At 38.3% G+C, this 13345-nt stretch overlaps 1 protein-coding gene across 7 annotated transcripts in view; it reads left to right on the top strand.

The window, feature by feature from the left end:
- The window catches only part of PLD1 (phospholipase D1), a 219333-nt gene extending 206975 nt beyond the window's left edge, over positions 1–12358 (top strand). For 6 of the 7 annotated variants that reach the window (XM_081300815.1, XM_081300814.1, XM_081300811.1 and 3 more), the window contains 2 exons: positions 6628–6745; positions 8626–12357. In XM_081300815.1, coding sequence (XP_081156941.1) covers positions 6628–6745; positions 8626–8850 — 343 coding nt within the window. In that variant the 3' untranslated portion in view covers positions 8851–12357. Of the gene's footprint in view, positions 1–6627; positions 6746–8625 lie in introns of all 7 variants that reach the window. The other variant, XM_081300817.1, reaches the window with a different exon arrangement.
- The last annotated feature ends 987 nt before the right edge of the window (positions 12359–13345 follow it).

Raw genomic sequence — 13345 nt, 5'->3', positions numbered from 1 at the left:
CCAGGCCAGGTCAAACCATCTTGTGCCTGTGTAAGTTGTTAAAAAGTCAGTTCATTTTAAAAAATGAAAATAGTTCAGTAATATGAGGATCCAGTAAAAATTGCTAAAGGAGTATGCCAGGGCCTTCTGGCAGCATATTTAAGCATGTGGATTCCAGAGACACTCCTTTTGCTCCAGAAGCTCAGTAAAACCATACCTGAAAATCTGACTGTCAATACCTTTTAACAAATTTTATTGCTGTATTTATTGCCTTTGTGAGGAATGGTTTTACAGATAATATTTTTTTCCAAACCATTGACATTTCAATGAAATGCTAATATTCATTTGTTTTGTTTAGCAGGGGAGAATTTAAAATTAATACCCTGCTAATCAGCCCACTGATTTTGCCTACTGCAAAATATATAAGGAAACAAATATTGCCTCTTTTAAGCTGAAAATGTACATCCTAGTTTTTTTCAGTCCCATGAAAACTTAAGTTATAAAATGCTAGGATTCTTTAAAATTTTTATAATATATACTGATTCTATATTATAAAATTTATAAGGAATTCTGATCTACAACACGTTTTTATTGTAGAAATTTGGCAAATGCAGAAAACCAATAAGAAAATTAAATTTGCAGGCTGGGGGTGTGGCTCAAGCAGTAATGCGCTCGCCTGGCATGCATGCAGTGCTGGGTTCGATCCTCAGCACCACACACAAATAAAGATGTTGTGTCCACCGAAAACTGAAAAATAAATATTTTTTTTAAAAAAGAAAATTAAATTAGCGTTTAATGCCACTACCCAGGGCTAACAAGGTTTTAAATTTATTTTTTAATTGACATATAATATACAAATTTAGGAGGTACCATGTCATGTTTCTATATTCATATGCACTGATTGTTTGCTGATATAAAAATGTGGATATGCTTTCAGATACTGCAGTGTTCACCTTCTTTAGACTATGGAAGCTTCCTTTGCCCTGTAATTTCTTTTTTATTTCATGAGCAGTGTTTTAAAAGGCTTATTCTATTTTTACTGAATCCTATTATTTCAGTTAATCTTTGCCAATTTGTTGGATTTCAAATGGAATTTTATTCTTTTAATTTGCAGTTTTTTAGGATTTTTTAAAAAATGTGTTTTAGTCATGGTAATTGTTCTTTTGTGAATTGCCTAGCCTATTCATGTCCTTTCCACTGTATTCAAGTTTCTTTTAATGACTTATAAGAACTTCAAATATATAGGATGCTAATTCCTTTGTCACATATCTTGTAAATATGATTGATCAATTGCCTTTGAATCCTATTTAACACAATATTGGGGAAATTCCTAAAATCTTATTAACCAAATCTAATTTTCCCCCTTTTTCTCTATGCTTAGACTTGTTTCCCCAGCCCAAGATCAAACATTTACTTATATGTTTTTCTAGTTTTTGACTTTTACCTTTAACATTTAACATGCAGTCTATTTTAATATTTAAAAAAATGGATATTGGGCTGGGGTTGTGGCTCAGCGGTAGACCACTTGCCCAGCACATGCGAGGCCCTGGGTTCGATCTTCAGCACCACATAAAAATAAAATAAAGATATTGTGTCCATCTACAACTAAAAACTAAAATATCTTTTTAAAAAATGATTCAGGGCTTTAGCTTTTTTCCCTCTGAACTAACCAACTGATCAAGAACTGTGTCATGTGTAATAGTACCCTTTAACCTTTCAAGAATGATCTGTGCCATATATTCTGACTTACATTCACTTTATCTTTGGTTATGTGGAGAAGCTGTTTATATGCATGCCAGTGTGACACCATTTTCATTATTGTGTCCATGCATTTGAATCCTCTTTCTTTCCATACCACTTTCTCCTACTAGGATTCTTTTCCAGAATGATTTTGGCTATTTTCTTTCTCCTTCTCTCCCTCCCTTTCTCTCTTCTTCTGTTTGCAGTGCTGGGGATCAAACCCAGGGGCTTCACACATGCCCTACCATGTGCTCTACCATGGAGCTACACCCCCAGCTCTTGGCTATACTTTTTTTTTTCAGTTGTAGTTGGACACAATACCTTTATTTTATTTATTTATATTTATGCGGTACTAAGAATCGAACCCAGTGCCTGGGTGAGCACTAGGTGAGCGCTCTACCGCTGAACCACAACCCCAGCCCCTTGGCTATTCTTCAATACCATTCTCCCACATGAACTTCAGAAACATTTACTTGAATCCTTTCAAGTCCTTAGTAGTATTTTTTAAAAATTGGGATTATAGCAGATTTATAGATCAATATAAAAAGAGTTGACATCTTTATAATATTGAGTCATCCAATTGAAGAACAAGTTATGGACTTCAATTTATTCCAATTTTTATTTATTTGTTTTGTTCTTCAGTAAAGCTTTAGGTTTTTCGTTATGTGGAAGTTGTTCTTTGGTAAATCACTCAATTTTTTTCCTTTTATTTGGATCCTTTATTATTTATTATTTCTAGGCGCTTTATTTTTCTTGGCAGTTTTCACACTGTCTTAAAGAGGCAGTTGTTCTTGAACAATTATTTCCACTTTCCCAATGACAGACACAGATACTATATTAAAAAGCACCACAGCAACCTTGTGTCAATTTTAGCCTGTCTTTATTAGGAAATGTTCCCAAAGATAAATATTGTGGCCTAGAGCACAGCCATTTTCTCACTTGAAAAAACGCAGCTTCAATCCATTTTCCATCTGGGCTGTTTTTGAATAGAAATTGAGAGACACATTTCAATGTGAAATCAATTCTAAATAGAGACAGAATCAACCATCAGGGTACTGCACTGAATGTCACAACTGTGAGCCGAACAGTTCATTACGTCCTAGAAAATTATCCAAACTTTACAGATAAAACCATCATTCAACAGAAACTATTATCCACACAAGTATAGCTCAGAATCATTTAAAGTGATAGACATGAGGAAAGGGAGCAACACAGATAACTCGAAGTTTCTCCACCTTGTTATTTCTTGTGATGCATAAGCAATTAAAATTAAATAAGGCCATTATACATATTAACATAAAATCATAGTCGTTTTCTCTAGAAACTTCAGTCCTCAAAAGAATTCCAGGAATACTTGACTTGGTATTATTTTTACAGTGCATTTTAACATAATCTTCTTGTAATTAAAATGCCAACGGGGAAAAGTAATTTTTTGCTAAATAGTGACTGTTGCAGGCTTATTTTAATTCGTTTTTCTGTAAACAAGTTCTTAACCTGGTAAGACGGTTCTTATCTGGTAATAGTTCTTAACCTGGTAAGAAAACCTGGTAGACTTATTGTCTTCCCTCTTGTTCTAATCTAAAAGCAACATCACAGAAATACTCCCTGCTCAGTTTTCAGCTCCTTAGACCTGTCCCAAATCAAAGGTATTGTAATTGGCTATTGTCGCAACCTGTACTGTCCTTTAGATTTGGTGGAATGAAATTTTGCTTTGGGTCTCAATTAGGAGCCAGCATGTATGTGTATGAATCATTTCTTAAATCTTTCTTTTAAAGTTATTTCCATGAAGGAGGCATTATTTGAAATGGAAATGGGGTTTTTGAGGTTATATAACTCAAGAATGCTAGTGAGCCCATGATGATAACTCCTTTTATTTTAAAGAATTTTTATATAGCAAAAAAGGCACAGACTAAAACTAAAATGGTTGCCTTTTTTAAACTTTTTTTTTAAGTTGCCAATGGATCTTTATTTATTTTATTTATTTTAATATGTGGTGCATGAGAATCAAACCCAATACCTCACACACTGAGCCACAACCCCAGCCCCTAATTTATCCCTATAAAATTGACTTTGAGTTTTTTTGGTAAGCCAGTGATGTTGGAAGTGACTGGAGAGAAATACATGTGAAGACGATGTGGTTTGGTACAGCCTTTTTTGGAATAATTTTGCATATTCTTTGACCCAGGAATTTTAATTCTAGTATTACTCCTAATGAAATAGTCATAAAAATTCACAAAGTACTATACGTGATGAATAAATTATGTTCATTGTAGCATTGTTCATAATAATGAAATAGTGGAAACCATGCAAATGTCTGTAATAAAATAATTGGTTACATAAATTTCACATTCTGGGAAACAAGAGCCATTAAAAATGATGATATAAATCTGCATTATTTAAATACAAAAAGGATAACAGTCTCACAATGTCTGCATTATCTAACCCAGTGGTCAATTTTTTGTGTGAATTAAACTCAGTTCTTCTTGGCCTTCTTTTCTGAGTGGTTATAGGACACCACATCCTCTGGCTTTTCCCAGCCTTGCAGGTTGATTCCCTCCCCTCCTGTTGGGGTACTCCAGCTCCTCTTCTCTGTTTGTACTACTCCAGAGAGCTCTATAAAAAACATATGGTGTGATGAGCATATAAATCAGGGCAATTCTCAGATCCAAATCTCTGGACAAGCCTTCTCTCCCAAACTCCAGATCTATTTTTTCCAGCTGCCTACAGAGCAGAATCACCTGGATGTTAAAAAAAAAAAATGCCTAAATAAGTCCAGAATGGAATTCCTAGTCTTCTTTTAGCAACTGTACACACCCGCAGAATTCCCCATCTTAGCTAATGGCAGCTACACCTTTCTATCATTCTTGATGCCTCACACCCTCCAGCTGCTGTCAACAAAACTTGTTGGCTGTTTCTTCATTCCACTACCATCCGGGCCAGAGCCACAGTCATACCTCACCCAGCTTCCTGCACTGGCTCCTAACTGGTCTCTGTTTTCAACCCTGGTCCACCTGTCCTCCAGTCTATTCTTAGTCCATTAGCTGTATTTTAGTATGTGAGTCTGACCCCATTACCTCTCTGTCTGAGGTCTACAGTGGGTCTCCATTTCACTTACAGCCTATTTTCCCATTGCTCTTTCCTGTCACCACAGGCCTTCTTGGTATTCTTTGAACCAACAGGGCATGTGACAAAGGGCTTTGAACTCAGTTTGCATTTTAGCTCAATTACTAAGTATATCCACAAACTTTAGTTTCCAGTCTACAGAATGGAAATCCCCTTGCCCATCTCCCTCACAGGATGAAGGCAGAAGTGCTTTGGAATCCAACTGTCTTCTTTATGAACAAGAGTTATTATAATTTTCAAATCTGACCTCTGAAACTGGTCTTGCTTTGTTTAATGATTCCTTGCTATTTCTAGTCTCCTGTTCACAATCAGTTCAGACAACATCTAGTGTGTGATTTATTTTATACCAGGTACTCTGAGGAAATGACAGTAGCCAGGTCATGGTCTCTCAAAGAATTGGCATTCCAGAAATGTGACAGTACATAAAGTATGTCAGGTGCTCTGAAAAATACAAAGCATATGTGAAGTACAGTGGGGAATCATGGAATAATGTTGAATTTTCCCAGGTTAACTAGGAGATAGGAAATCCAGGAGCTTTCAGAAGTTATAAAGAGTTGATCTTGTACTGAATCTTAAACCACGGTAGATAGAGTTAGGTAAACAGGTTGGAGAAGAACAAATCTTCCTGACCACACCTATCTCATGGGCTTCAAGATACCCTGTGGACTGGGGTTGTGGCTCAGTGGTAGAGTACTTGCCTAGCATGTGTGAGGTAATGGGTTTGATCCTTAGCACTGCATGTAAATAAATAAAGGTCCATCAACAGCTAAAAAATATATATTTTTTAAAAAAGATACCCTTTATCTATGATGATTATAATTAATTCCTTTTGGGATGATTATTTCTTCAGTTTTTGTCTTAACCACCAAATTTAACTACCCAAAAGGACTTTCTGTTTTTCTTATTCATTTATGTACCCGAGAGTTAAGCATAGTCCTGGGCCTGAAGGAAGGGAAGGGAGGAGGGAAGAAAGAAAGGGTGAGGTAGGGAAGGGAGGCAGACATGTCAAGGTTAAGAGCACAGGTTTGGGATCTGTGGTCCTGGTTTAAGTCCTAGCTTTACCACTTAACAGTTGTTTGATTTGTAACAAGTTTCTTAATCTCTGTGAATTTATCTCGAAAATGAAGATAATAAAAGTTGTTTTGCATGGAGTTCTTTTTTTTTTTTTTTTTTTTTTTTTAAAGAGAGAGTGAGAGAGGAGAGAGAGTGAGAGAGAGAGAGAGAGAGAGAGAGAGAGAGAATTTTTAATATTTATTTTTTAGTTCTTGGCGGACACAACATCTTTGTTGGTATGTGGTGCTGAGGATCGAACCCGGGCTGCACGCATGCCAGGCGAGCGCGCTACCACTTGAGCCACATCCCCAGCCCTGCATGGAGTTCTTAAGGAGTTAGTGAGATAGTCCTTAGAAAGGGCTTAGCACATTTTCTGGCACACATTTGAGCACTAATCCTATCTTCCAAAGTTCTGGCCACCAGAAGCCAAATGACAAGGATGCTTTTAAAACAAAATTGAGGTCTTTCTATCTCAACAGTTAAAACATTTAAACATCAGAGAAACTTAGGTTTTTGTTTTATTATGTTTGTTTTGTTTTGCCACTAAGGAGAAAGAGAGATAAATAAATATAAACAGAATATGTATTTAATTTGAATGGCTTCCTTTGATTTCCAAAAACATAAACAAGACAATTTGACTCCTACGATTGAGGATCTGTTACCATCGGTGACAATGCAGGCAACAAACTTCTTCATCCTAGTTAACTCAATTTGGAGGCACTTGTATTTCAGGGTTGTCCTTGGCTATCTTTCTGACCCAAGCGAGGATATTCAGGATCCAGTGAGTGACAAGTTCTTCAAGGAGGTGTGGGTTTCAACAGCAGCTCGAAATGCTACAATTTATGATAAGGTAAACTTGACCTGAGTCTCTCCCTGCCCTTTTTTCCACTGACTCTCATCATAGAAAGAGCATCATTATTTCTGCATTTTATTGATACGGAATATTCTTAATGAGTTTAAAAAGAACCACATACCTCCAGGTTATAAAAATACTTCTTTGTGAACGTTGAAAAGCAAAAATCAAAAAGCATCAGGGATGATAGTTCAGAAGTGACTTCAGTGGCATCCTGTCCTCTCATTTGATGCAGGAATCTCATTATGAGCATCCTTGGTGCATGGTTACCCAGCCCCTGAACGTGAAGAGAAGAGGGGCAAAAGGGATCCCCAAACGAGTCAGATGTGGGTTCAACCCAGCTCACCCAGGGGCTGGGGATATAACTTCTATAGAATGACATAACTTTCTTGGCCTTCCTTTCCTTCCTATAAATTGGGAGGGATATTCATCAGAATAGTTATGTGGATAGAAAATTTTCTCTTAAATGTATTTAGCACATCACGCCTAGTAAATAGTAGCCATCCTGATGATGAAGTATTGTGTTTTGTTTTGTTTTTAATAATTAAATTGTGGTTTAAGAAGAAAAAGCCATAGTGCCCATGGAGGTGTGGACTTAAGAGATGTCCTTTGTTGGACTGCTCTAATTTTCAGAAAAGTGTTTTCTACCCAGCTCCATTGGATGCATAGTAAATGCATCTCCTGGCAAGTTTTATCCATCAGTTACGGTAAAGATTTTACAAAAAAAATCAAGTATTGTCTGATAATGGAACAGATTACCTGTGAAGCAGCCAGCTTCCAGTCATGGAAAATATTCAAGCTGAAATACCTCAGCCATCTATGAGAAGCTGGGAAGGAGTATAGTATATTCTCCTTCATGACCTTCAGAGTTCCTTCCAGTGTGGAAACATCATCTCTCTCCATGAAATGTGATGAATATCTATATACTTATTTTATACTGAGGACTCAAGACCATGATCAAATAGGTCATATGCAGGGAGTCTTTTAAAATATGATTTTACAAATGCAAGGCACAGTCTTTTTTGGCCCCTGGATTGGGGAGAAAACAGCGATAAAAGACCTTTTGGGGACACTATGATAAATATGAATATGGACCTATCTTAAATGACATTATGGAATTCATTTTCTTTGGTGTGAGAATGGTACCCTGGTTATACAAGCTTAAGAAGTACACACTGAAATATGCAGGAATAAGAGGTTATGATGTCTGAAACTCAATTTTAGTCAGCAAAGTGTTACATGTTAGCAGCTGATAACATTAAGTAAAGGTAAGGACATCTTTCAAAATGTAAAGCCAGAGAAAATATAATAATGCAACTCTCCTCTTAGGCCAGAACCACCAGTGAAATTCAGGGATGATTATTATCCAAAAAATTAACCTCCACATGGGGTGACATCAGTGCAGTTCCTCACCACTAGCTTGACTTTATCCTGTGATTAATGACCAGTATAGATGAATGATAAGGATCTAGCTATGGCTTTCTTAATTGGAGTAAGTGTAGCAGTTGCTCTGTGGCAAAGAGCAAATCTTAAGTCTGTGCTTTGACATAAAACGTATGTGTTTCAGCGGGGTGCCGTGGTGCACACCTACGATCCCTGCAGCTCCCTGCAGCTCGGGAGGCTGAAGCAGAAGGATTATGAGTTCAAAGCCATTAAGTTCCACAATTTAGCAAGGCCCTAAGCAATGCAATGAGACCCTGTCTCTAAAAAATAAATAAGAAAGGGCTGGAGATATAGCTCAATGGTAGAGTACCCCTGGATTCAAGCCCCAGTACAAAAAAAAAAAAAAAGTGTTTTATAAAACAAAGAATTTGCCTGTTGGAATGTGTATCTTTCTTTGAAAACTATACTACATTTCTAATCTGTGTTTTATTCAGGTGTTCCGGTGCCTTCCCAATGATGAAGTACACAATTTAATTCAGCTGAGAGACTTTATAACCAAGCCCATATTAGCAAAGGAAGATCCCATTCGAGCTGAGGAAGAACTGAAGAAGATCCGTGGGTTCTTGGTGCAGTTCCCCTTCTATTTCTTGTCTGAAGAGAGCCTACTGCCGTCTGTTGGAACCAAAGAAGCCATAGTGCCCATGGAGGTGTGGACTTAAGAGGTGTACTCATTTGCAGCCAAGGACTTCCACCCTGAAAACCACACTGCGTACAGTGACTTCATGGGGTCCTCACAGCCACAGCCAGGCCTGATGCACTTTTGTGTGCAACACGTGGACCCTTTGGAATGGCCAGGAGGGGTCACCATCCAACTGATGTAAGGACACTGAACATCAGCAAGGCTTTGTCGGTCCTCCTGTCCATCCTCATGAGCGGAGGCTACTCTCTCGTAGGTAGCATGCACTCGACAACTTAAAACACATACGGGAATTCCATAATGTATACCCCAATCTGTTTCCTTTACTAACAAGAATTTACCTGTAACTATAACTGTAACTGTGATGAAGTTTGCCATATATTTGCCCTTTTCTCTCTGATCTTCCTTTGTATATATCCAGAATCTGTGGGACCTGCCCTCATCTTGTAGTCTGTACAGCACTATTTGAGATATCGTTTATTGCTAGAAGGTATTAGGGAGCTGTTTCAAAATTCTTCAAGGTTATGTGGGATGCCCTTGCCCATCTGGTCCTGAAGTAGTAGCATCCAACCCAGGATACGGTCATTATTCCTTTTCGGTCACTGTAGGGACAGAACAGACTTCAGTCTACCCAGCAGCCTGTGTCAGGTACTTCTGATAGCATTGACAATATATCTCGACATCGCAGAACAACAGGAAGGAATTAAATTCCTCCAATATTGGAGGAGAGATTTAACTTGGCTCCCAAAGACACCGCAAAGATGTGTCCTTGTGATAGAACCCACCTGATCAAATTTGAAAACGTGTAGGATATTCGATTACACAGCAACCAGATAAAAGAGCACACAGCCTTCAGAACCTCCAAGATGTCAGCGGGAATCGGATCCAGATAAGAAAAGAAGATCCCCTTAAAGTCCTGTAAAAAAAAATTTCCTGTCATCTTTAGCCACTGGATTGATTGAAATTTGAATTTCTCTGTTTCATAATTAAACCAGTGAATGCAATTTGTCTTTCAAGAGAATCACAGGCTTCATAAATCCTACCAAGTTAATAAGTAGGAAGCTCACCTTATTTGACATTAAACTCTCCCAGTATGTTATCTTCCTTAAGAAAAAAAAATAATTGATGATAAAATATGTGCTTCGTTGCTTGCATTATTAAATGTACATTAACATTCCACCACGTCTTCTGAAAAAGTTATGATACTTTCTAATCCACATTGTCCTAGTCTGTGAATTGTTCTGGAAACCCATGTTCCCTTTCAGATGGCGTGGTAGACCAAAGCTCTAATTTTTCTAGGCAGAACTACTCTGACAGCCCCAAGAGCTAAGGTAGGTTCCCAAGAGGCCTGTGACCATGGAACATGGTATAGGTGTGGGCATTACATACATCAGTGGGTTGCCAGGACAGAACCTCCTTTGGGTTGCTCTTCAAACAAAGCACCCAGTTCCTGTTTTTGTGAGCTAATATTCCAGTCAAAAAGGTTATACAGGACCACAAAGTCAGTGATATAGCTTAGTAGGAGAGAGAGAAGGTCACACTCAAGACAGGATTTCACAGCTAGAGATCATTTCCCAAGTAAGGTGGGATTTTGTGACCAACAATTGAATTAAATGTTTTTATGAATAAATAACTTATTTCTCATAGCAAAAGATGGTAAAAGGACTTGACTCTATAGCCATTGTAAATAAGATATCTTATATTGCTGGAAGAAGTTAGATTGGCATTCGAAGTATTGAGTATATGTAGAATACCTAAGAATTTCTTGTATTTAATCTTAAGTATTTTTTAAACTTTAGAACAGTCAACAAACTGGCTCTTGATTTTGTACAAGATGTTCTCATAAAACCATAGAAAATGGAAGGGCCTGAAAGGTCCATTTTCCTTAATAAGCCATTTAATTCAAATGCTCCCTATTTTCTAGATGACAAAACTGAGGCTCAGACTGAATGAAGGACTGGCTTAAACCCACCCAATATATACATGGTGGAACTACATTCTGTTCTTGGCCTCTCTTCACTTCATCCAATACCCAAAAATAACAATATATAATAAATAGCTTTCAGATAGTATAGATTTAAGCTATTTTGAACGTTGTAACATTATGTATTCATGTGTTTATCTTCACCTACTAGAATGGAAGCTCCACAGGGCAGGGACTTCACTGTATGTTGATCACAGTGTGTTCCCAGAGCCTGGACAGTGCCTGGTTTATAGAAGATGTCAGTCAATGTTTGTGGATTGAAAAAAAATGAAGTAAAGGAGAAAGCTATGAGATGAAGAAAATTACTGCATCTTGGGCAAGAAATCACTGCTGGTTTCTGTGCATCTACTCAAAGGCAAGATGCAGATCTGGGAAGAGGCAACAAGATTTCCATGGAGGGATCATATGGAAAATTCAGTGCAATAATTGCCTCTTTTGCAGTAGCCATTTACATAGTGCAACATTCTACCAAGAATACATGGAATGTGGGCATGAGATGTACTGTATGAACTAATTACCTGTCATTCTCTGACACCACAACTAATTGCTAGAAGTTCAGATAATTTAACATTGCAATGTCTGATAAAAACTTTAAAGTGTAAATAATTTAAAGCCTTGAAAAGCTATGATGATTCTGTTCAACATTTCAAATTGACTATACTCTTTTGAAATGCCTATAAATGCCATACCTGACATTCTGCTAATCTCTGTGATTTTTTTTCTGCTTTTGAGAAGGAAAAACATCTGTTTTTATAAGAAATGAAAGGTGGGGAGGGGTAATGCCCATTGAAGCTGTTCAGATGGGCCAAGCATAATCATTGGAGGGAATCTTCACATGGCAAGTCGAAGGCAGACTATCATTCTCAATCAAGGTCCAGTTACAACTCACCCTCCAGTGGATTGTTCTTAATTCTAAGCCATAGTGTATTACCAAGGGGTGTGGAGAGCTGATCATTAGATAACTGAGGAGCATATTGTAAAAACAAAATATTTATTTTCAAAGCACCTTTGTAGCTACTCAAAAAATGGAGAGTTCATTTTTTACATAAGAACTTGGTACATGATATAATGAATTAGTCTTTTAGACAGCAATAGTAAGCTGCGAGGACATTTTGCAAATGTGAGACTGGGGAGAATAGATTTTATGTGTGTGTGTGTGTATATATATATTAAAGAATCTATGCCCCTTATTTCTTAATCCATCAACTTCTACCTCTATTTGGAGCACCTCCTTATTATGTAAAAATTATTTTAGAAAACAAGAAAAAGTTTCCTTAAAAATAAAATAAAATAAAATTAGGCCTGGCATTAGCTCAGGCTGCCATAATGAGATGCCACAGGCTGAGTGACTTCAATTACTTCTAGAGGCAGGAAGTCTGAGATCAGGGTTCCAAAATGGTCACTTTCTAGCAAGGCTCTTTTCCTGGCTGTATAAGGTGGACATGTCACTGTGTGAATCCTTCTTTGAGCAAGGGAGACCAACAAGCTCTTCAGTGTCTCTTCTTGTAAGCACACTAATCCATCATCAGGGCCCCACCCTCAGGGCCTCATCTGAGTAACTGGCTCCCAACCCTCCGATCCCCGAGCATCATCACCTTGGAATTAGTGCTTCAATAAACGAATTTAAGGGAGGAGAATACAAATGTTCAGTCTATGACAAGCCTCTGCAATAAATCTCATGTTTAACTCATAAGTGACTACCAAAATTTTTTCTTTTTAACGCAGGTCACCATTCTTTTTAGCTTTCCTGATCACTTGTAGGCCTCATCCCTCTCTGCCTCTCTTGTATAAAATGAGTAAAAACTAAAGGATTTTGAGTGTGTCTAGGAATATATTTTCATGTACTTAGATTTTCAGGTCAATTACTCTGGCAGTTTTGAAATCTAAAACAAGTTTACCGGAGGGATACCTGCGGGTCGCCGGGGTCCAACCCGACCCCTACCTCAGCTTGCTGCTGGTTTCAGCCCCGGCCCCGCTCAGGCCTCTCCTCCAGCACCCTGGCGGGGCCGGCTCGGCAAGCAAATCACTAGGCAATGCTGAGCTGACGTGGATCTGGGGCGAACAGTCTGGGCCTCTCAGAACACACACTGAGCCCAGATCGGCTGAATTCAAGCTCCCGTTCGCCTGCTTCCCGCAGACAAACAGCTGTGACTCAGCACTAATCCATCCGGCTGAAACAACTGGTCAGCCCTTCTCATCCTACGGACGTAAATGCCTACCGAGCCTTCAAAGGAGTGGCCACAGGTTTGAAACGGGGCTTGGGAGAGACAGTAAGGACCCACCCATTGCATTGGTCGCCCGGCAAAGGGAAACAAACTGTCGCCATTTGCAAGAGACACCACTATGGCAGAGAACTGACGTCATCAGACTGCGGCCGAGGAGATAACTTCATTGAAACCTGCAGCTACAGCATCAAATTTATAGGAGTAAACAGTAACTCAGCAGTCGAACAGAACAAGAAGTAACATGAGCAGCTTCAAAAAGCAAGGAAGAAAAGGAGTACAAACAATGCAGGACAGCCTAAATATTCAGG

This window comes from Spermophilus citellus (assembly GCF_964194105.1).
Source record: "Spermophilus citellus genome assembly, chromosome: 7".
Lineage (NCBI taxonomy): Eukaryota > Metazoa > Chordata > Mammalia > Rodentia > Sciuridae > Spermophilus > Spermophilus citellus.
This window is presented reverse-complemented; position numbering and strand designations above follow the sequence as displayed.